The sequence below is a fragment of the Gallinula chloropus genome (genome assembly GCF_964237585.1).
Source record: "Gallinula chloropus genome assembly, chromosome: 1".
NCBI classification, from domain to species: Eukaryota; Metazoa; Chordata; class Aves; order Gruiformes; family Rallidae; genus Gallinula; species Gallinula chloropus.
The window spans coordinates 215,368,761-215,392,285 of record NC_140085.1 but is presented as its reverse complement, the minus strand read 5'-3'; the positions used below and the strand labels follow the sequence as shown (position 1 = coordinate 215,392,285).

The 23,525-nt window shown below is 61.6% G+C and overlaps 3 protein-coding genes across 3 annotated transcripts; all 3 read right to left on the bottom strand.

Moving 5' to 3' along the window:
- Positions 1 to 1,209: 1,209 nt before the first annotated feature.
- Positions 1,210 to 2,199, bottom strand: LOC311188942 (olfactory receptor 52B2-like; the record flags this gene model as incomplete). Its single annotated transcript, XM_084260509.1, has 1 exon — positions 1,210 to 2,199. One exon carries the CDS (start codon positions 2,197 to 2,199, stop codon positions 1,210 to 1,212), a length of 990 nt encoding a protein of 329 aa, XP_084116635.1.
- A 4,356-nt stretch (positions 2,200 to 6,555) lies between these two features.
- On the bottom strand, positions 6,556 to 8,271 carry LOC311188937 (ubiquilin-1-like; the record flags this gene model as incomplete). The annotated part of the gene is made up of 1 exon (XM_084260487.1): positions 6,556 to 8,271. One exon carries the CDS (start codon positions 8,269 to 8,271, stop codon positions 6,556 to 6,558), a length of 1,716 nt encoding a protein of 571 aa, XP_084116613.1.
- Positions 8,272 to 20,941: 12,670 nt separating this feature from the next.
- LOC311205019 (olfactory receptor 52B2-like) lies at positions 20,942 to 21,916 on the bottom strand (the record flags this gene model as incomplete). The annotated part of the gene is made up of 1 exon (XM_084279308.1): positions 20,942 to 21,916. The coding sequence occupies one exon, from the start codon at positions 21,914 to 21,916 to the stop codon at positions 20,942 to 20,944; it is 975 nt and encodes a 324-aa protein (XP_084135434.1).
- Between the last annotated feature and the right edge of the window lie 1,609 nt (positions 21,917 to 23,525).

The window sequence follows — 23,525 nt, the reverse complement described above, 5'->3', positions numbered from 1 at the left end:
GAGGGGTCTCCCCAGAGCAGAGCAGAGGGGGACAATCCCCTCTCTCATCTGCTGCCCACACTCCTGGGGATGCAGCCCAGGTTGCCACTGTCCCTCAGGCCGGGAGGTTGGTGTCCCTGCCTGTGGCAGGGGGTTGGAGCTCTGGGACCCTTGGGGTCCCTCCCAGCCCAGACCAGTCTATGGTCCTATGATCCCTTGGGAGCACCGTGCCTCCCACCACTGCCCCACCAGCACCTCAGGTCTGGACCAGCTGCCACCCTCCCATCTGCAGCTGAAGGCAGCTCTCCAAGCAGGCTGCCAGCTCCTGGTAATTAAACTACACAGAGCTGTCTTGTTTGCAATTAATTTCTTCAGCTTTATTTGTGCCAAGGGCTGGGAAATTAAGGATTAAAAGCCCCTGTGCCTCGTGTAAAGTCCTGAAAGCTCCAATGTTTTTCCCAACACGTTTCATGGAGGAAATTCCACATCCTCATGGTTCATCAAAGGAGAGTTTGACCCGTTCTGTGTCCGGGGGCAGAGAGAGAATTGGGCTGCCTCAAGGCCACATCTGCTGTTGTTTTGAGGCTGAGATGGTGGTCAGGGAGGTGAAGATGCAGCCCCAGGAGCACACATGAGAAACAAGTTGCTCACTTGACTGCAAAGCAGCCGGCGACTCACGGTAAAGCTACAGCTACTCATTTCCCACCACGGCACAGGAGGTCTGGGCAGCCAGGAGCACTGATGGGAATCACCCACCATCAGAAGGACAGGGAGGTCCTGGAGTGAGTGCAGAGAAGGGCAACCAGGCTGGGGAAGGGGCTGGAGGGCAAATCCTCTGAGGAGCAGCTGAGGGAGCTGGGGGTGCTGAGCCTGGAGAAGAGGAGGCTGAGGGGAGACCTTCTCCCCACCTCCCCTGCCCTGCCAGGAGGGTGCAGAGAGGTGGGCGATGGTCTCTGCAGCCAGGGGACAGGAGATGGGACAAGGGGCAATGGGCTCAAGCTGCCCCAGGGCAGGGTCAGCTCAGCTGGGAGGGCAAAGTTCTTCCCTGGCAGAGTTGTGGGGCTGTGGCACAGGCTGCCCAGGGAGGGGCTGAGTCCCCAGCCCTGGGGGTGTTTAACAGAGGGGAGATGAGGTGCTCAGGGGTCTGGTTTAGCTCAGGATGGGGTTGGTTGGACTCCATGATCTCCAAAGGTCTTTTCCAGCCTGGTGACTCCGTGGTTCTGTGATTCATCATGTCCCAAGAGCGACACCTCCCTCTTTCTCTCTCAGCAGCAGGTGCCTCCCGAGGCAGACAAACCCCTTCACAACCTTCTTCTTAATCTGCTGCGTCCTCACGCCGTACACCACGGGGTTCAGCAGCGGGGGGATCAGCACGTAGAGGTTGGCCAGCAGAATGTGGACGTGGCGGGGGATTTCCTGACCGAAGCGGTGGGTGAGGACGGTGAAGAAGGCAGGGATGTAGAACAGCAGTATAACGCAGAGGTGAGAGCCACAGGTGTGGAAGGCCTTGAGCCGGGCAGTCCTGAAAGGCAGCCTGAGCAGGGCCTGCAGAATTAAGAGGTAGGAGACCATGATGAGCCCAAAGTCCAGCACGATGGCTGCGAAGGGCACGGCGAGCCCGTAGACGATGTTGATGGAGATGTCGGCGCAGGCCAGGCGGGCGATGCCCATGTGCTCGCAGTAGGTGTGTGGGATGAGGCTGTGCCCGCAGTAGGGCAGCCTCTTCAGCAGGAAGACGCAGGGGAAGATGATGCAGAAGCTCCTCAGCAAAGCCAGCAGCCCGGCTTTGAGCACGGCCGAGCGCGTCAGCACCGCCGCGTAGCGCAGCGGGTGGCAGATGGCCACGAAGCGGTCGAAGGCCATGGCCAGCAGGATCACCGACTCCGCTGAGAAGCTGAAGTGCAGGAAGAACATCTGGGTCAGGCAGGCGCCGAAGGAGATCTGCCCAGCACGGAACCAGAACACAGCCAGCATCTTGGGCACGGTGGTGGTGGAGAGCAGCAGGTCGGCGACGGCCAGCATGGACAGGAAGAGGTACATGGGCTGGTGCAGGCTGCGCTCTGTCCGGATGATGAACAGCACCACGCCGTTTCCCAGCAGGGCCACCAGGTACATGGAGCAGAAGGGGATGGAGATCCAGATGTGTGCCTGCTCCATGCCCGGGATGCCAGCCAGGATGAAGGTTCCTGGTGTTGGGCTGGTGAGGTTGAAAGGTGGCATGTTTCACCTGAAAGCAGAGGCACTGCAGAAGGTTATTCGAGGTGCTTGAGGTCTTCCATCACCACCAAATCCTTGTATCACTCTCCCTGATCTGCTGAGAGCCACAGCCTGAGCTATGAACCCACCTCATGAGCCAGCTCGTTGCAGCACGTGCTCCTTCTCCTACTATGTGTAAACAGCAACACCCAGATTTTGCCCTCACTTGATCCTAACACAATGTAGGTGTACTTTTCTTCCAATTCTTCCACTTAGACCAGAGCAAATCATAGAATCCCAGACTGGGCTGGGCTGGGAGGGACCCCAAGGGTCCCAGAGCCCCAACCCCCTGCCACAGGCAGGGACACCAACCTCCAGGCCTGGAGCTACACAAGGTTGCTCAGGGCCCCAGCCAACCTGGCCTTGGACACCCCCAGGGATGGGGCACCCACCCCCTCTCTGGGCAGCCCCTTCCAGCCCCTCACCACTCTCTCTGCACAGAACTTCCCCCCAGTCTCTCCTCTCCCCCTTCCCTCCTCCAGCTTCACTCCAGCCCCTTGTCCTGCCAGTCTCTGCCCTTTAACAAGCCCATTCCCCTCCTGTTCCTGGGGTCCCTTCAGGGACGGGGAGGCTGCAGTGAGCTCCCCCCACAGCCTTCTCTTCTCCAGGCTGACCCAGCCCAGCTCCCTCAGCCTCTCTCCATAGGGGAGCTGCTCCAGCCCTCTGAGCATCCCCGGGGCTCCTCTGACCCCTCTCCAACAGCCCCACATCTTCCTTGTGTTGGGCCCCAGCTCTGGACACAGGACTCCAGCTGGGGAGGGCAGAGCAGAGAGGGACAATCCCCTCCCTGTCCCTGCTGCCACCCCTCTGCTGATGGAGCCCAGGATCCCATCGCCCTTCCCAGCTGCAGGAGCCACTGCTGCTCGTGGGGAGTTTCTCATCCCCCAGCACACCCAAGTCCTTCTCAGCAGGGCTGCTCTGACGACTGGAAGATCCCCTGAGGCCCCTTCCAGCCCCAGCGACTCTGTGAGTTCTGTGAAAACAGCAACTGCCTAATCCTGCCAGGGACTCAGCACGGTTCAGTGGGGATGCTGCCGGAGGCAGAAGCGTCTGTGGCCTGAGAGCAGCAGAACCCTGTGCTGGTGGCACAGCCTGTGCTGCCCTGCCCAAAGCCTGGGAGGTCTGAGCTGCAGCAAGCAGGGCTGCACTGCACCCAGCGCTGGGAAGCTCAGCGACCCCCCCCCAGCTCCAGACCCTCCCCCCAACCCACTGTGAAGCTGCACCCACACAAGTGCAGCCCGAAGGATGGAGCTGCCTTTCCTAAAGCCTTTTCATCCCCTTTTCAAGCTGAAAGCTGCAGCCCAGAGAAGAATAAACCCACCTTCCTGCGGAGCTGCCTGAGGAAGGGGAAGGGTCTGTCGGCATCCCTGCAGAAGGCTTGAGCTGTGGGCTCCTCTGAAGCCCGTGGCTGCAGCACCCACCCTGCACCCAGCGTCTGGGCCAGGATGGGAAGGGGGGAGAGGGGATGGACACCCCCTCGCTGCCATCCGTGGGGACAGCTTACCCCACAAACAGCCAGCCTTGGGGGGAGGGGGCAGAGGAACAAAGGCAGGGGGAGAGGAGGGTGTCCCTCCTGATTTGTCGTCTCCAAAGGAGAGTGAAAACAATGGGAGGGTCTCTCTGAGCATCTCTCCCCGTGAGAGCACGATGTGGGATGCTGCAGCTGACCCAGGCAGGCTTGGCTTTGCTGGGCTTGGCTTTGCTTTGCTCTGCTTGGCTTTGCTTTGCTCTGCTTGGCTTTGCTGGGCTTGGCTTTGCTGGGCTGGGCTTTGCTGGGCTGGGCTTTGCTGGGCTGGGCTTTGCTCTGCTGTGCTGCCCATCGCCCTGCGTGTGGTTCAATCCTGCCCGGTGCTGACCCCAGCCCCACAGTGCCCACGCTCAGAAACACGCTGCTGGCATCCCACAGGGCACCCTTGTCCCATCAGGAATGTTAACAGGCACCCAGCATCTCCACACCAGCCCCCCGGTGCCAAACCCACCCCCCACAAACACCCCACCATCCCCAGCCCCACGCGGGACGCCAGAGCCCGGCCGGGGCAGGGGCTGCGGTGCCGGGGTTGGGGGGGGGGACACCCCACCTCTCTGCAGGGCCCGGAGGATGGAGGAAGCAGCCCAGCATCCCCCAGTGCCTTCCAGCTGAGGAGATGTGCCCCGGGGCGCCGTGCCCCCCTCGCCCACCACCACCTTGCACCGGGCACATTATAAGCGCGTTGCTCTCCGGGTCCCTAACGTGGGGCTCTGCCCAGCCCCCTCCCCACCCACACACAATTATACCCTGCCCCCGAGGCTGGGGGGGTGGGCTGACGCCTTGTGTCTGCAGGGGCTGGCCAGGCAGGTCCTGAAAGAGGCGTCTGGGGGATGGCAAGTGCTGAGCATCCAGACTCGGTGCAATTACTGCTGTGAGGATCTCAGTGTGTAGGTATAAATAGCAACCTGTGTTTGAAGAGGTTACTGAGGGTGGCACGTGGTGCTCCTGGGGAGTGATGAAGAGATTCCCCGTGGGAATGAGAGAGGAGACCAGTGGGATGTGCTCCTTCAGGGATGGGGGGGATGTTTTGGGGCTCAAGAGCCCCATCGTGGGGTGAACGACTGGGCAGGTTAGATGGGAACCACCTCAGCCCCTCAGGAATGTCACCATACAGAGGGTTAGAAACACATCAGTCAGAGGGATGGATCTCTGCAGGCTCACAGGGTGATGGTGGGGCTGTCAGGGACCTCTGGAGACCACCCAGTCCCACCCCCAGAGCAGGGTCCCCTCGAGCTGCACAGGACAGCGCCCAGGATCAGGGGCTGGGATGGCTCCAGAGATGGATGGAGACTCCCCAACCTCTCTGGGCAGCCTGGCCCAGGGCTCTGACACCCTCCCAGCACACAAGTTCCTCCTCAGGCTCAGGGGGATCTTCCTCTGCTCCAGTTTGGGACCTTGCAGCAGGTCTGCAGCAGCAAACCTCGACCACCCTGTTACCAGGGTTTGGGTGAGGAGCATCAGCCCCACTCACAGCCAAGAAAGGGGACAAGACGCACAAAGACACCCAGCTCTGGTCCTGGGGAAGGGTCTGGAGAAGATGCCCCCTCCCCTGGCCCCATGTGTGATGCTGGACAAAGCGCAGAGGGTTTAGGATTTGCTAATGGGAGAAGATCTGAGCTGGGGAACTAAACCCCCTGTGAACGTCCTTGTGATGAAAACCCGTCTGACAGACATGGTGAGGGGCTGCCACAGCCCCACAGACCCCTGTCCCATGGGCCAGCAGAGGCAGAAGGGGCAGCCTGACTGCCAAAGCAGTGTTTTCTCAGTGGGGGACAATGCAGACACCCACAGCAGCAGGTATTCGGTGGCTCAGAGGGGTCCTGTCTCTCCTTTGTGGGGCCAGGTTTAAATAAATAAATAAATAGATGGTGCCACTGCTTGTTTTGGAGGCCAAATGGGACTGAAATGGGACTGAAATGGGACTCCAAATGGGACTCCAAATGGAACTCTAAATGGGACTCTAAATGGGACTCCAAATGGGACTCCAAATGGGACTCTAAATGGGACTCTAAATGAGCTGGGGCTCTTTTGTCATTTGGTCTTCAGCACCTCTGGATCTCAGTCCCTAACCTGTGAAAGCATCACTTCCCTCTCAGGTCACTTCTCCTGGGGTGTTTTCTCCCCACACAGGGCTTGGTCTGTAAAGGGGCATCACCACACTCTGGGCTCCCTGGGATCAAACAGCCAGGGATCTCCTGGAGAGAGTCCAGAGGAGGGACAGAGATGCTGAAGGGCCTGGAGCATCTCCCCTGGGAGGAGAGGCTGAGGGAGCTGGGGCTGTTCAGCCTGGAGAGAAGAGCCTGAGAGGGGATCTGATCACTGGTTCTCAAGAGCTGAAGGGTGGGACCCAGGGGGCCATGGGCAGCCTCTTCTCAGTGTCTGTGGGGACAGGACAAGGGGCGATGGGCTCAAGTTGGAGCCCAGGGAGTTCCCCCCAATGTGGGGAAGAACTTCTTCCCAGTGAGGGTGAGGGAGCCCTGGGCCAGGCTGCCCAGGGGGTGTGGAGTCTCCTTCTCTGGAGAGATTCCAGCCCTGACCTGTCCTAGGGACCCTGTTTGGGCAGGGGGGGGCGGATTCAATGGGCTCTGGGGGGCCCTTCCAACCCCGACAGCTCTGTGAGTCTGTGCATCCTCCTGCTCCTGAACCCCAGAGGCCCTCACAGCCACGAGGAAGCCGACCCTTGCAGACAGAAGGATTCCACAGCCCTCGACTTCTTCATCTGCACCTTTTATTGTGTGGGGAGGCTGCAGCACGGCCGTGAGGTGCCTTAACCGGCTCCTTAGACCAACCGGTTACGGCACCTCCTCCGATGACGACGCTTTCCTCAGGATCTCCACTGCTGCCCCAACGTCTCCTTCCGCCTCAAGCAGCGCCTGCAGGTTTGCCCTCTGGTCCAGGAAGCCCATGGCACTGAGCTGCTGCAGTTGACTCTCAAATCTGGCCTGTGGCTCCTCCTCATCCGTCTCCATCTCACCTTCGGTTTCATCCTCATCTGGCGTGGAAAGTGCATCCTCATACTCGCTGCTTGTCGTCGAGTCCTCCACGCTTTCCAGGTCCACATCCTCTTGCTGGTCCTCCAAACTGAGTATAAAGTCGGGTTCCTCTCTGGAGAGGGTCTGCAACCCCAGCTGGATCTGCAGCAGGGCCTGCAGCGCCCTGGGGTTCCTCAGCAAGGACGAGATCTCGGTGTTCTCCATCTCCGGCGGCAGCTGCTGCGCCCACTGATCTTGGGGTGAGGAGCTCCCACCTCCTGACAGGTGGGTGCTGCTCAGCAGCCTTTGTGCTGGGCTGTTGGGGTCTGTTAAGGCGCTTTCCAGGTTGTGCATGAGTTCTGGGTTCCCTGTGAGCTGCTGAACCATCCTCACAGCCTCCCCCGAGTTGGGTACCACCGGCCCCGCCGCGGGACCCGGATGCAGAGGGGCGAAGCGGCCGCTGGCCGTCCTGCTGGGACAGGGACCATCAGGCTCATCTGCATCCTCATCAGCACCGCTGGGCTGCGGAGCCCAAGGGTTGGGCAACGGCCTGCAGTTTTCAGTGTGGGCAGGGAGCCTGTCTTCACTCAGGGTGCTGCTGTCCAGGGCAGCGGTCGGGGTGCTGCTCAGCTGCTCCTGCAGAGCGTCCAAGATGGGCTCCTCCACTTCCCTGTAGAGCTGCTCCAGAGCTCTGAACCCACCGGGGATGCTTTCCAGGTTGTTGATGGCCAGGTCGTTGTTCCTTATCATCTCCTGTATCACAGCATCACTGCTGGAGGCCTCTAACATTTCTCTGATCGCCTGTGGGTCGGTGAGGATGTGGCAGATCTCTGGGCTTTCCTCAGCCAGCTGTTGCATCTGAGGGTTGGACATGATGAGCTCCCTGAAATCCATGTTGTCGAGGATGTTCTGCACAAGAGCCTCCTGCACCCACCGGCACAGCAACCTGTTCACACACACATCTTCCCCCCGAATGCTGCCCACCAAGTCCGACATGTCTGCTGAGTCCAGGCCCAGGAGGTGTACCCCTGTCACCCCAAGGAGGAACCCCAGCAAGAAGGCGTTGTTGTTGATAGTGTTCAGATCCAGCCCTGAGCTGAGGATCCTGGACAGGAGGTTCTCCATGGTCTCGGCCACTATTTCCTGGCTGGTGATCAAGGGCTCAGCCAAGTTCTGGTGGAGCAGGCACAGGTTTCCCAGCCCAGCTGTGCTTCCGAAGTAGAAGGAGTTGGAATCACTGGGAGGCTGCATCAGGGGGGCTGCTCTTCCCTGATCCTCCAGCCCGTCCTGTGGCCTCTTTTGGGACCTGATGACCATGTGGATTCTGACCCCACTGCAAACGCCGTGCTGGTTCAAAGTGTCTTGATCCTGGAGGATCTTCCCAGCAAACACCAGGATCAGAAGGTCGGGGTCTGTTTTGAAACGCTTGGCAACTTCTTCCTTGAAGTCGCGGACGGTGCTGCTCTGCGCCACCTCGAACTGCTCCTTCTGCTTCAGGGTCTTCACCGTCACTCTGATGGTCCCCGAGGACTCCATCCCGCTGCTCCTTTGCTTCCAGTGCCCGTGAGACCAGGGCTGTGCTTCGGCCTCCTGAGGAGCAGCGGTGCTGGTGGGAGCTGGTGATGCAGCAGCCACAGTCAGGGGCTGCCAGCGGGATGTGGGGAGCAGCCGGTGCCCCCGTGATGGTCACAGCTGCTGGGAGGGAGCCAGGGCAGAGGGACAAACATCGCCCACCCCCGCTGCAGACCGAACCCACGTACCGGCCAGATGTTGAGCTGCTGTGGCCGCTCAGGGCCTGAGCAGAGCCCCCATGGTCCTGGTCCCGCTGCGGCCCCCCGCCCACACAGAGCTGCCGCACAGAAGCCCCGTGCTATGACATCAGCGTGAGCAGCCAATGGCCTGGGGAGGGGGCAGCTCCCTTGGGGCTGAGCTCGGGCTTCCTCACCTCCATGCTCCTCAGCCAACCTCATCCCTGGGGCAGGGGCAGAGCCATGATGTGGGAGAGCAGAGGGGCTCCAGGATTGCTCCCCTTCCAGGTGGAGAACTGAGGGGCTCCAGGACCACTCCCTTTCCAGGTGGAGAGCAGAGGGGTTCCAGGATCACCCCCATCCCAAGAGGAGAACTGAGGGGCTCCAGGATTGCCCCCATCCCAGGTGGAGAACTGAGGGGCCACAGGACCACTCCCCTTCCACATGGAGAACACAGGGGCTCCAGGATCACCCCCATCCCAGGTGGAGAGCAGAGGGGCTCCAGGATCACCCCCATCCCAGGTGACCAGGACACCCAGCCATGGTTGGCCTCAGCAGCCCCATGGCAGAGCCCCCAGGCACCACCCTCTCCACTGCCATCCTCGCTCCCCTGCCCAGTGAAGCCCCTCGGGCTGGTTTGCCGCAGGGCTGCGCAGTGTCACATCCCACACACACCATCAGCCTTGGGTGGTTTGCTGCTGCACGCCCCCTGCCATGGGCAAACCCCCTCCCCTCTGCCCTCCTGACACCCCTGGTCTCAGCTGTGGAGAAGGAAAGCTCCTCCTCCTCCTCCTCCTCCAGCCCAAGCCCAGGAGCATCCTCACCTTTCCAACCGGGAAGCACCACCCTGCAGAGCGCATGGGGAGGGTCTCCTGGCTTTATCCCCCAGACCCTCCCAGGGAAGTGCTGCAGAGGGTGGGCAGATTCATCTCCCTCTGCACCGTCCCTGTGATGCTGCTGTCCACACCCAGTGCCACGTCCACAAAGCACACACACTCCAGCACCACTGGCAGCACAAACCTCTTCACCCAGCTGAGACAGCCTGTGTTTGCCCCAAAACAAAGCCCAAAGGAGGGGTGTCTGCCCCAGCAGCCTGTGTTTGATTTAACAGGGCAGAGACTGGCAGGACAAGGGGCTGGAGTGAAGCTGGAGGAGGGAAGGGGGAGAGGAGAGACTGGGGGGAAGTTCTGTGCAGAGAGAGTGGTGAGGGGCTGGAAGGGGCTGCCCAGAGAAGGGGTGGGTGCCCCGTCCCTGGGGGTGTTCCAGGCCAGGTTGGCTGGGGCCCTGGGCACCCTTGTGTAGCTCCAGGCCTGGAGGTTGGTGTCCCTGCCTGTGGCAGGGGGTTGGGGCTCTGGGACCCTTGGGGTCCCTCCCAGCCCAGACCAGTCTGGGATTCTGGGATTTCTTGGCTTTGTGAGTGCTGTAGCTTTGTGTGGTGGGGTTCTGTGCTGAGTCTGTTCTGCCTGTTATGCCAGTTGCAGAGTGATCCCTCCCTGTCCTTATCTCAAATCCTGAGCCACTCAATATCTATTTTCTCCCCTGTCCAGCTGAGGGCAGTGATGGAGCGGCTTTGGTGGGCATCTGGCCTCCAACCAGGGCCAGACCACCACAGTGATACTTGGGAAAACCTGATCACAGCAACAGAATCACAGGATCACAGGGTTAGAAAAGCCCTTTTAGCTCATCAAGTCCAACAGTCCCTGTCCTGTGCTGACCAAGATCCTTGAGCACCTCATCTCCCCTCTGTTAAACATCCCCAGGGGGTGACTCAGCCCCTCCCTGGGCAGCCTGTGCCACAGCCCCACCACTCTGCCAGGGAAGAACTTTGCCCTCCCAGCTGAGCTGACCCTGCCCTGGGGCAGCTTCAGCCCATTGCCCCTTGTCCCATCTCCTGTCCCCTGGCTGCAGAGACCATCGCCCACCTCTCTGCACCCTCCTGGCAGGGCAGGGGAGGTGGGGAGAAGGGCTCCCCTCAGCCTCCTCTTCTCCAGGCTGAACACCCCCAGCTCCCTCAGCCGCTCCTCAGAGGATTTGCCCTCCAGCCCCTTCCCCAGCCTGGTTGCCCTTCTCTGCACTCGCTCCAGCACCTTGTGTTGCTGCTCAGGGTCCTCACCTGCAGAAGCCAAAGGCTTCCCCAGGGTGATACAGAAATCCAGGCATGTACCAGGACAGCAGCCCCCTTGTTTCCCATCATTTCGTTGCTTGCAGGTTATGTGATGCTGGAATTAATTTCCTAAATCACAGAAGTTTTCTTTCAATCACTCATCTCCTGCTGCACTGGCAGGGGGCTCGTTTCCTCTGCCCATCCCGCCACCCGTCGCTGCCCAGAGGACGGGGTGTGGGTTCTGTTCCAGCCAAGAGCAGAGCAGCCCCAGCGCTCCCGGTCCCAGCAACAAAGAGCTGCTCTGCAGCTGCTGGTTTGGACAGCCCGGGCTGGCACGCACCGCCGTGCCGCTGCGGCGCTGCCGGTCGCTCTCTCCCCCTGCAGCCCCTCTCCCAGCTGGGTGCAGCAGTGGGAGCACAGGGCACCCATCCCTCTGTTTGGTGACCCGCTGGCTGCAGCTCTGGCTCCAGTTCATGGAGAGGTGATGGGAAAACAGTGCTAGATACAGCGATGCTGGGTCTGGCCACTGCCCTCTGCGTTGGGTAAGGGAACAGCCCTCCTGCTCCACCACCGACACCAGTGGGGTCTGGGCACAGCCAGCACGGCCGTGAGGGCACCTCATGGGACCTGCACCCAAATGCAAGTCGGTTCTGGTTCTCTGTCCTCCACCCCTCTGGGAGCCAGAGATCTCACTGAGAAAACATCTCTGCACCACGTAACAGCCCCTCTCCAGGCAGGAACACGGACGGACAGGGCTGTAGCCGTCACTGGAAAACCTGCTGCTGCTCTCATGAGCTGCTGGCAGCAGTTAATTATTCTCATTATTCAAAACAAGGCTTTTATTCCTAATCAGGACACGTCTGCCTTCGGTTTCCACCCATCCAAACTCATCCTTCTCAAGGGCATTCCAGTGATCCTCAGCGTCGGGTGGGTTTCCTCCGGAGACGCTCCACCCTGCGCTGAAGGTGCCTCTACAGCTCTTGAGAAATTAGTGTGTTTTGCACCCTTCAGAGATCAAGTGTTTTTCTCCAGCACTTGAACAAAGGGCCTCTTCTGTCTCCCTCCCCTCCAGACGTTCTCCCATCCCCTGAACCAGCGGGCAGGGTCGCAGCGGGATGCGGTGAGGGGGTGGGCTTGCTGCTGGTGACAGCACCCACCCCCTCGCCCCATCCCACCACTGGCATTAACCTCCTCCTCCCCAGGAATCCTTCTCCAGGCTGCAACAGGCTGTGGGTGGGTGACAGATCCTGGGTAGAGCAGCCAGGACAAAAGCTGAGCCCAGCAAGGGGCATTTTTAGGGGGGGGTCTTTAAAACGCCTCCGCTCCAGGGAGCTTTATCCCTGAGCTGCAGGCAGAGCATCCCCTGGGGTTCACCCCAGCCCTGGGGATGCTGCCACCCTGTCCAGCAGCTGGAACAGACCTCTGGATCCATCCCTCTCTGCTGGTGCTGCCGTGTCTGCCTTCAGCAGCTTCACACCCCGTACTACACAGCAGGTTTTTAGGCTGAATAGCCCCTTCCACGTTCAGGTGGATGAAGCATGGGGTGGGGAGGGAGCCTTTGGGATGGGGGGTGGTTTCCTCTCCTCCCACCCTGCCTGGGCACTGCCAAGGTGAGTCTGCATCATCCTGCCAGCACCGACCTCGGGGTGGGAGATGCTGTGACAGCCCAGGGAGCCAGAGCTTTCCTCCCCAGCCCTACCCATCATGTAAGAAAAGCCCTGGGGCTGGTCAGTGCAGTGAGGGGGGCACCCCAAGGAGCCCCCCAGGACAGGCATGACTGAGAGGAGTGGTCCAGGTCACCTGTCAGGAGCCTGAAGCATCCCCACGGGGCAGGGAGCAGGACAGCGTTGGGGTGTCAATCACTGACCTCTGGGGGGGCTGTGGCCCCTCTGAGCCGGCTTCTGCAGCCCCCCGGGGTGGGCAAGGTGCCCACAGCTACGGCAGCCCAGGGGATGAGGGAGGAGGGGATGCTCGAGTCGGCCCTGGGCTGCGCAGGGGACGAAGGGTCTGTCTGCAGCTTGTCTGTGTCTGTCCTTCCAGACGCAGCCGTCCTGCCCCCTGCACCAGCAGCATCTCCTGCCTGGAGAGGCATTAAGCCCATCCCTTCCTCTGCCCCCTGCCAGCCTGGCTGAGGAACCCACCGAGGGTTAAGCTGCTCCTGATGCCCTCACAGCCGAGCTGCTGCTGCTCGTCCCTGCGGCTCCGGGGCCAGCCCAGGCTCGGCACAGCTTGGACAGAGCACGGGGGGTCCTGTGAGCTCTCAAGGGGAGCCCGTGGCACGCTGACCACCCCCAGCCCTGTGCAGGGACTGGGCTTTGGCCGTGGCTGCTGCTGGGCAGTGAGTCCTGCTCGTGGTGCTCCCACCGCCCGCCTGCCCCCAGCCCCTGGGCAGGCAGGACCCGTCACTGCCAGGACAGCAGCCCCACCAGCACTCACAGGCCTGTGGAGCAATCCAGGCTGGACAGGACCCCGGGAGGTCTCTGATCCACCCCCTGCACAAAGCAGGGTGAGCTGAGGGTTTTATCCCAAGGACAGAGACCAGGGCAGCTCTCCAGGCAGGCTGCTCCAGCCCCAAAGCCGGGCAGGGCATCGCTGAGCCCGGGGAGGTGGCACAGGCTCCCTGCCTGACACACCAGGCAGGAATTTCACTGCAAAAAAGGCCTTAAACAGAATGTTCACTTCCACAGGCAGCACACGTCCCGGACAGCCCAGGAACAGCTCATCACGTTCCTGCCCCAAGGTGTGGAGGTGCCAGGGATCAGCTCTCACACCCAGGGCTGGGGTACTTGGAGAGTCTCTCTGGGAGCCCCAGGCACCCACACTCACAGGTTCCAGCCATCCCACAGAGTCACAGGGTTGGAAAAGACCTTTGAAGATCATGGAGTCCAACCAACCCCATCCTGAGCTAAACCAGATCCCTGAGCACCTCATCTCCCCTCTGTTAAACACCCCCAAGGGTGACTCAGCCCCTCCCTGGGCAGCCTGTGCCACAGCCCCACAACTCTGCCAGGGAAGAACTTTGCCCTCCCAGCTGAGCTGACCCTGCCCTGGGGCAGCTTGAGCCCATTGCCCCTTGTCCCATCTCCTGTCCCCTGGCTGCAGAGACCATCACCCACCTCTCTGCACCCTCCTGGCAGGGCAGGGGAGGTGGGGAGAAGGTCTCCCCTCAGCCTCCTCTTCTCCAGGCTCAGCACCCCCAGCTCCCTCAGCTGCTCCTCAGAGGATTTGCCCTCCAGCCCCTTCCCCAGCCTGGTTGCCCTTCTCTGCACTCGCTCCAGGACCTCCCTGTCCTTCTGGTGCTGAAGAGCCCAGAACTGGACCCAGCACTCCAGCTGCAGCCTCCCCAGTGCCCAGTCCAGGGGCACAATCCCCTCCCCAGCCCCACTGGCCACGCTGGCTCTGGCACAAGCCAGGATGCCCTTGGCCTTCCTGGCCCCCCGGGCACACTGCTGGCTCCTGGTCAGTCCCAGTCACCCAACACCCCCAGGTCCTGCTCTGCCTGACAGCTCTCCAGACAGTCTCCCCCAGGATCCCCACCGTGTCCCAGGTGAATAAACAGGAGCTGCCACTCTCTTCCCCTTTCACCTGACAACCCACCCTGCTCCGTGCGGGACGCGACGCTGGGCAGGTGCCTCAGGCTCCTCCATCACGCTGCAGAGGAAACGCTCCAGAGGGTGCTCATGATCCAGAGCTGCCCAGGACTCAGAACTCAGGGATTTGCTATTCTGGACCCGTGGGACAAGGAGAAGCAAATCCTGTGACAGAAATGCCCCAGCAGCCAAAGGGAACCCAGCACCGGGGGAGGATGGTGCTTCCCAGCGTCGAGCCGGTGCCCTGCAGCCCACCCGAAGTGGCTGGATGGTCTCTGCTCCACACAGGGAGCTGCCTGGGACCTCCAGCAGCCAAAGGCTTATTTTTCAGCGCCTTTAGCACCACCAAGGACTGTGGTGGTCACCCAGTAGCCCCTCTGGAACACCACACAGCACAGAATCATGGAACCCCAGCCTGGGCTGGGCTGGGAGGGACCCCGAGGGTCCCAGAGCCCCAACCCCCTGCCACAGGCAGGGACACCAACCTCCAGGCCTGGAGCTACACAAGGTTGCCCAGGGCCCCATCCAGCCTGGCCCTGAAGCATCCTCCAGATGTTTTCATGCCCATTGAAAGGGGACAGTGACCCAGCTCCCAGCTGAGCAACCTGCTGCTTTCTCCTGGCTGTCCCCCCCTCATCTTGCCCCCGTCTATATGGCAGCACTGGGAGAGGTGTTTGAGTGGGACTGGGCAGCACTGGTGTGTGCTGGGGGAGTGGGAGCTCCCCTGGCAGCCAGCACCAGCCCAGCCTCCCCTGGACACCCCCAGCCCCCCTGAGATGCACTGAGGGACCATCCCAGCTCGCTGCACACAGAGACCCCAGGACTGGATTGAGAAGAGGCCACAGGGAACACAGACCCGTGTCACCCACCATCACCCAGCACAGCAGCCACGGGGACAGGCTGGGACCCCCACACCAGCATCCCCTGAACAGCCCCACCAAAACCCCCCCCAGGCAACAGCCCCCACTGAAACCCTCCGTCCCTGGGATGCCTGTGCCCCTCCAGACCCCCCTCCAGTGGGGCTGCAGCCCCCCTCCCCAGCACAGCCTGTACCCCTCCCCAGCACAGCCTGTACCCCTCCCCTCCACCCCATGACTTGCATCCACCTCGATTAAATCAGCAGCTTTTGCATCATCTAACAACCTCGTTAGCAACGATCCTGTCCCTGCTGCCCCCACGCAGCCTCCAGCCCCCTGCAGCACCAGACCCAGCTGATCAATCCCCAGCATCAATCCCTGCTGAACGTGCCCAGAAACACCCCAAATCCCAGTTCCCCCTGGGAAGAGACCCCCAGAACACAGCTCAGCAGCGTGCCCAAGCCCACTGACACCCACCCCACGGGGAGGGGGTGGGGGTTTGTTGGTCACAACAAGATGTATTTCACCCCCTGTGAAAACAACCCAGCCCAACCCTGGCTCAGAGGAGCCCCGGGGATGCTCAGGGGGCTGGAGCAGCTCCCCATGGAGAGAGGCTGAGGGAGCTGGGCTGGGTCAGCCTGGAGAAGAGAAGGCTGTGGGGGGACCTCACTGCAGCCTCCCCGTCCCTGAAGGGACCCCAGGAACAGGAGGGGAATGGGCTTGTTAAAGGGCAGAGACTGGCAGGACAAGGGGCTGGAGTGAAGCTGGAGGAGGGAAGGGGGAGAGGAGAGACTGGGGGGAAGTTCTGTGCAGAGAGAGTGGTGAGGGGCTGGAAGGGGCTGCCCAGAGAGGGGGTGGGTGCCCCGTCCCTGGGGGTGTTCAAGGCCAGGCTGGATGGGGCCCTGGGCAACCTTGTGTAGCTCCAGGGCTGGAGGTTGGTGTCCCTGCCTGTGGCAGGGGGTTGGGGCTCTGGGACCCTCGGGGTCCCTCCCAGCCCAGAACATTCTATGGTTCTGTGATCCCTGTCACTGCACCCAGCCTGTGGGTAACCTTATCACCCCCCTGGAGCTCCCCAGGACCCGCAGTGACGTGATGCTACGGCAGAGAAACACCAGCAATAATCCCCAGCTGCCATTACCCCCGTCCCTGCCCTGGTCACAAACTCTATTGATCAAGTCTCAGGTTCACTTTCCTGCTGTTTTATTGGAGATAATGTCAGGCTGAGCAGCTTCAGGTTTCTCCAATAATCCCATTTCTTCCTTTAAATGTTGGCACCTGCTGGAAAGGGGATGAGTTTTGCCTGTCCCCTGCTAGTCTTGCTAAGCCTGGGGATGCCTGAGGAAGATGTGAAGGGCTGGTGGATCCTCCATGGTCTCTTCTGCACCCCCATCCCCAGGGCACAGAATCACAGAGTCACAGAGCTGTGGGGTGGGAAGGGCCCCCCAGAGCCCATGGGGTCCCACCCCCTGCCCAAGCAGGGTCCCTGGGACAGGTCAGGGCTGGGATCTCTCCAGAGAAGGAGACTCCACACCCCCTGGGCAGCCTGGCCCAGGGCTCCCTCACCCTCACCGGGAAGAAGTTCTTCCCCACATTGGGGGGAACTCCCTGGGCTCCAACTTGAGCCCATCGCCCCTTGTCCTGTCCCCACAGACACTGAGCAGAGGCTGCCCATGGCCCCTGGGTCCCACCCTTCAGCTCTTGATCCCCAGTGATCAGATCCCCTCTCAGGCTCTTCTCTGCAGGCTGAACAGCCCCAGCTCCCTCAGCCTTTCCTCCCAGGGGAGATGCTCCAGCCCCTTCAGCATCTCTGTCCCTCCTCTGGACTCTCTCCAGGAGATCCCTGGCTGGTTGATCCCAGGGAGCCCAGAGCTGGACACAACACTCCAGGTGGGGCCTGACCAGGAGTCTGATTCCCCTCCTGTTCCTGGGGTCCCTTCAGGGACAGGGAGGCTGCAGTGAGGTCCCCCCACAGCCTTCTCTTCTCCAGGCTGACCCAGCCCAGCTCCCTCAGCCTCTCTCCATGGGGAGCTGCTCCAGCCCCCTGAGCATCCCCGGGGCTCCTCTGACCCCTCTCCAACAGCCCCACATCCTCCTTGTGTTGGGCCCCAGCTCTGGCCACAGGACTCCAGCTGGGGAGGGCAGAGCAGAGAGGGACAATCCCCTCCCTGTCCCTGCTGCCCCCTCTCTGCTGATGGAGCCCAGGATCCCATCGCCCTTCCCAGCTGCAGGAGCCACTGCTGCTCGTGGGGAGTTTCTCCTCCCCCAGCACACCCAGGTCCTTCTCACAGGGCTCTCCCCAGGAGCTCTTCTCCCAGGCTGTTCATCTGTCCGATTTCATCTGCTGTGTGGATACTGTGGGGAAACCTTCATCCAAATCCCTTCTCTCCCCTCCAGGAAAAGGTCCTTGGGATCCAGATGTGCCCACAGCTGCCTCAGCTGAGCTGGAGGGGGTGGAAAAACAAACACGTCTCTCAGGAGTGAGAAATGAATCATGAAGCACAGGGGTTCTGGTCCCACAGCTCGTGTGAGTGATTAAGCTGACACTTTAACCACCTTAGAAACACAAATCTCCCTGATCAGCCGGTTAATGCCCATTATCCACGGCCCCCTGGACATTAATTGCCGGGCTGGTGATTCATTGACTCGGGAGGTTTGCCTGTGGTTGGTCCCTGAGCTGGTCACATCCATCCCAGAGCAGAGCAGGGCAAGGGAGCCAGGATGGGGGTGTTGAGCCTGGAGCAGAGGAGGCTGAGGGGAGCCCTTCTCCCCACCTCCCCTGCCCTGCCAGGAGGGTGCAGAGAGGTGGGCGATGGTCTCTGCAGCCAGGGGACAGGAGATGGGACAAGGGGCAATGGGCTCAAGCTGCCCCAGGGCAGGGTCAGCTCAGCTGGGAGGGCAAAGTTCTTCCCTGGCAGAGTTGTGGGGCTGTGGCACAGGCTGCCCAGGGAGGGGCTGAGTCCCCAGCCCTGGGGGTGTTTAACAGAGGGGAGATGAGGTGCTCAGGGATCTGGTTTAGCTCAGGATGGGATTGGTTGGACTCCATGATCTTCAAAGGTCTTTTCCAACCTTGGGATTCTGAGCTTCTGTGATAAAATAGTTCCAAAACCAGAGGAGCAGCAGGATGGATGAGATGCCCCATCCCAACCAAACCACAGGTTCAGCCTGGAGAGAAGAGCCTGAGAGGGGATCTGATCACTGGTTCTCAAGAGCTGAAGGGTGGGACCCAGGGGGCCATGGGCAGCCTCTGCTCAGTGTCTGTGGGGACAGGACAAGGGGCGATGGGCTCAAGTTGGAGCACAGGGAGTTCCCCCCAATGTGGGGAAGAACTTCTTCCCAGTGAGGGTGAGGGAGCCCTGGGCCAGGCTGCCCAGGGGGTGTGGAGTCTCCTCCTCTGGAGAGATCCCAGCCCCTGTCCTAGGGACCCTGCTTGGGCAGGGGGTGGGACCCCGTGGGGTCTGGGGGTCCTTCCCACCCCACAGCCCTGTGATTCCACTCTCCAGACACATTTCCTTCCCCCAGCTCCGTCCCCAGTCAGGACCCAGGTGTGCTGTGCTGTGCAAACTCTGCCTTTCCCCAAGAACCCAACACAAACACCGACAGTTTGGGGACATCAACCCCCCCCCAGCAACTGGAGCAGCTTCTGTGAGCGGCTCCCTTATCACCCCTGCTGAGCAAACAGCTTCTGCCCAGCAGGACTCCACCCCCCCTGCCAGGGGCTCGGTGAATCCAGGGAAAAGGGAGAAAAAAGACTGGAAAAGAGACGTGTGGACAGAGTGAGGAGCCTTTGGGGGGGGTTGATCCAAAATTGAGAATCTCTTCCTTCCCCTTTGCTTGGGAACTTGTAGCAGCGTTACTGGTCTGACTGGGCTTTGGGTGCTGCCTGGGGGTCACCTCCAGTGTCATTCGGCGGTGAACGAGCGCTCGTTGCTGCTGCTCTATGTGGGGACTCTGGGCCTGACCAGCCCCTCAACTGGGGACACTGGGCCTGACCAGCCCCTCAACTGGGGACACTGGGCCTGACCAGTCCCCTCAACTGGGGACACTGGGCCTGACCAGTCCCCTTGACTGGGGACACTGGGCCTGACCAGTCCCCTTGACTGGGGACACTGGGCCTGATCAGCCCCCTCAACTGGGGACGCTGGGCCTGACCAGTACCCTCAACTGGGGACGCTGGGCCTGACCAGCCCCTTCAGCTGGGGACACTGGGCCTGACCAGCCCCCTCAACTGGGGACGCTGGGCCTGACCAGCCCCCTCAACTGGGGACACTGGGCCTGACCAGTCCCCTCGACTGGGGACACTGGGCCTGACCAGCCCCCTCCATTGGAGATGTTGGGCTTGACCAGCTTTGGGGGATCCCAAGCACCAGAGCCAGAGGAGTGGTGAGGGGCAGCGGTGGGACCCCTTCACCTGGGCAGGCTGATCCCAGCCTCCTGGGACCTGCCACAGCCAGCGCTGCTCTCTGGTCCCTGACCCAGCACCCAGAGCATCTCCTGGCCGCCAGCAGCTCGTGCTGCAGCTCTCACAGGGGTTCCAGAGGCTTTGAGCCAGAGCAGCCATCAGGACTCTGCTGCTGGGATGGGACAACCGACTGTGACCGACTGTGACCGACTGTGACCGACTGTCCGTGCTGTGCAGAGCACCAGACAGACAGACAGACACGTGTGACAGGGGGGTGCTGCTGTGACATCAGAGAAGCTCTGGCCATGTGGGAACATCCCACCCTGCTGCCATCCAGCCTGGGGGAGCCAGGGTGCTCCTGGCAGGGCTGTGGCTGCTGCTCTCAGCGTCTCCCCCATCCCTCAACGATGCGATAAAGCCCACCCTGGGGCGGTGCAGAGCACCCTGACCCCAACCCTAACCCAGCAGAGCCCTGAAATCCTGGGAAGCCCCTGATGTCCCTCCCCTCTCCCTGACCTTGCCGCTCAGGAGACTCACCGACAGCCTGGCCCGCTGAGGAGGGAGAGGGAAGGGAGAGGGATGGTCAGGTCCAGGGTGAGCATGGGTGCCCAGGACTGTCCCTGCTGCTCCTCCAGCAACATCCAGCCCTCCCTCTTCATGCCTGCACCGCTTCCCTCCATAGCCTGGGGCAGACTGACACCGACTTGGGTAGGAGAAGAGGTTGTTGATGCACCGGGCACATGGACCCACGAGGGAAAGGTCAGCGAAGCAGTTCTGGTGTTGAAGGGTGAATCAGCCGCCCAGCAGCAGCGTGGTGGGGAGTGTGGGCAGAGCAGGAGCCTGAGCGCAGCGGCCTCCGCGCTGAGCTCTGCGGTGCAGCGCTCCTGGGAAGGCAGGGAGCATCCCCCAGGGACGTGCTGGGTGTCAGAGACCATCGGCCATGAGGACTCCACTCCGGGCTTGACTTCAGGGTGGACGTGGTGGGTTGAGGGGTGTGTTTCCCTGAAGCACCGGAGGGTTAAAGCCTCTCCCAGCCTCTGTCAGCCTGTAAACACCTTCAGCAGCAAGAGGCACCCAGGTGCCCCCGCAGCACCAGCTGGACAGGAGGGACACCCATCACCTGTGCCATGGCAACGGCAGCTCGAGTCCCAGGTCTGATGAGCTGTGAGGGGCTCCTGGTCCTGGCACTGAGATAACAGGCGGAGGAACAAACAGCAGTGGAGCTGCAGGACAGCAAACAAACCCGGCAGCGCGGGGCGGCGGGGGGGCAGCAGGCGTAGGAGCTCTCAGGTGAACTCATCCCAGTCTCTGCCCGACGGGCCTTTCAGGAGAAGCAGCTCCAGGAGGGATGGGGAGTGATGAGGGGGCTGGTGATGAAGCCCAGGGTTTCCAGCAATCCCACCACCCTCAGCTGCCCTTGAGCCCCGTGGGCAAACCCGCTCCTCCAGCGCCTGGCGCTGCTTTCCAGACCCTTCCCCACGTCACGTCCCACTCCCCCGGGGCCGCGCTCAGCACCTGGCCCCCCATCCGGGGCAGGGACACACCCCGGCCGGGCAGAAGAGGCGGGCGACGCGCTCCCGGATCTGCCTGGTCCTCACCCCGTAGACGATGGGGTTGAGCATGGGCGGCACCACCACGTAGAGGTTGGCCAGCAGGATGTGGACCTGGCTGGGGACGTGGTGCCCGAAGCGGTGCGTGAGGAAGGAGAAGAAGGCGGGCACGTAGAACAGGAGGATCACGCAGAGGTGGGAGCCGCAGGTGCTGAGGGTTTTGAGACGAGCCGCCGGCGAGGGCAGCCCAAACACCGTCCTGAGGATCAGCGCGTAGGAGACGGCCACCAGCACCACGTCCAGCCCCGAGGACAGCAGGGCCGTGGTCAGCCCGTACCACACGTTGGCCCGGATGTCGGCGCAGGCCAGGCGGGCGATGCCCATGTGCTCGCAGTAGGTGTGGGGCATCACCGTGTGCCCGCAGTAGGGCAGCCTCTTCAGCAGGAAGATGGGGGGGAACATGATGCAGAAGCCCCTGGCCACGGCGGCGGCGGCGACCTTCCCCATCACCGAGGGCGTTAAGGTGGCGGGGTAGCGCAGCGGGTGGCAGACGGCCACGTAGCGGTCGAAGGCCATGGCCAGCAGCACCGAGGACTCCACGATGAAGCTGAAGTGGGTGAAGAACATCTGGGTGACGCAGGCATCGAAGGAGATCTCCCTGGCGCTGAACCAGAAGATGGCCAGCATCTTGGGCACGGTGGCGGTGGACAGCATCAGGTCAGCCACCGCCAGCATGGCCAGGAGCAGGTACATGGGCTCGTGGAGGCTCCTGTCTGACAGGATGACGAAGAGCAGGACCGAGTTGCCCACCACGGCCGTGAGGTACATCAGGCAGAAGGGGACGGAGATCCAGGCGTGGGATGACTCCATGCCAGGGATGCCGGTCAGCACGAAGGTGATGGGGTCGAAGCTGCTGTCGTTGAGCTCGTACATGGTGCTTCAGGGCCCAGGGTCAGCCTGACGCTGCTCTGTGGGTGAGACCAGGGGTGAAGGGCACCTGTTGAGCCGGTCGTGGACCACGGAGGGCAACCAGGCTGGGCTGCACACAACAAGAAGGACATGGAGGTCCTGGAGGACCTCAGGGTGGGATTGGTTGGACTTGATGATCTTCAAAGGTCTTTTCCAACCTGGTGACTCTGTGGTTCTTGGTGTTTGCCAGTGTTTGGGTCTCTGGTGTTCCCCTGGGATGGGGAAGAGGCACAAGAGCACGTTGTGGTGCAGGATGCAGATCATCGAGTCCAACCATGCCCGTCCCCTACTGACCCAGCTCCCTGAGCACCTCATCTCCCCTCTGTTAAACACCCCCAGGGGTGACTCAGCCCCTCCCTGGGCAGCCTGTGCCACAGCCCCACAACTCTGCCAGGGAAGAACTTTGCCCTCCCAGCTGAGCTGACCCTGCCCTGAGGCAGCTTGAGCCCATTGCCCCTTGTCCCATCTCCTGGCCCCTGGCTGCAGAGACCATCGCCCACCTCTCTGCACCCTCCTGGCAGGGCAGGGGAGGTGGGGAGAAGGGCTCCCCTCAGCCTCCTCTTCTCCAGGCTCAACACCCCCAGCTCCCTCAGCTGCTCCTCAGAGGATTTGCCCTCCAGCCCCTTCCCCAGCCTGGTTGCCCTTCTCTGCACTCGCTCCAGGCCCTCCCTGTCCTTCTGGTGCTGAGGAGCCCAGAACTGGACCCAGCACTCCAGCTGCAGCCTCACCAGTGCCCAGCACTGGGGCAGGATCACTTCCTTTGCTGTGCTTCCCCCCGTTGTGCCCCCACCATCCCACCCCCTCTCCCACCCACAGGGCTGGGATGAGGGGAGCTGCTCTGACCAGGTCCAAAGCCGACCCCTCCCTCCCCAGCCCCGCTCACGGGCTGGTTCATGTTTGCTGCACCCCACAGGTACCTGTTGGCCTTTCTGAGCGTTTCCACTGAGGGGTCGTGTCCTCTGGGAACCCAGAACTGCCCCAGAGCGCTGGCTGGTCTGGAAAGGCTCCCCAGCTCATCACAGGCAGTTACCCCACTGCCTCTGCCACCTCTGAGCCCACACAATCCAACCAGGGGAAAGGAGACAGGTGAGGTCTACAGCTGCCAACCAAACCAGCCTGGGAACCTCCCCTGAGTTCCCCTCCTGAGCCAATCCTTCCCCTCCTGAGCCAATCCTTCCTCTCCTGAGTCAATCCTTCCCTTCCTGAGCCAATCCTTCCCCTCCTCAGTCAATCCTTCCCCTCCTGAGTCAATCCTTCTGTCCCCTCCTGAGTCAATCCTTCCCCTCCTGAGTCAATCCTTCTGTCCCCTCCTGAGTCAATCCTTCCCCTCCTGAGTCAATCCTTCCCCTCCTCAGTCAATCCTTCCCCCTCCTGAGTCAATCCTTCCCCTCCTGAGTCAATCCTTCCTCTCCTCAGTCAATCCTTCCCTCTCCAGAGTCAATCCTTCCCCTCCTCAGTCAATCCTTCCCCTCCTCAGTCAATCCTTCCCCTCCTCAGTCAATCCTTCCTCTCCTCAGTCAATCCTTCCCCTCCTCAGTCAATCCTTCCCCCTCCTCAGTCAATCCTTCCCCTC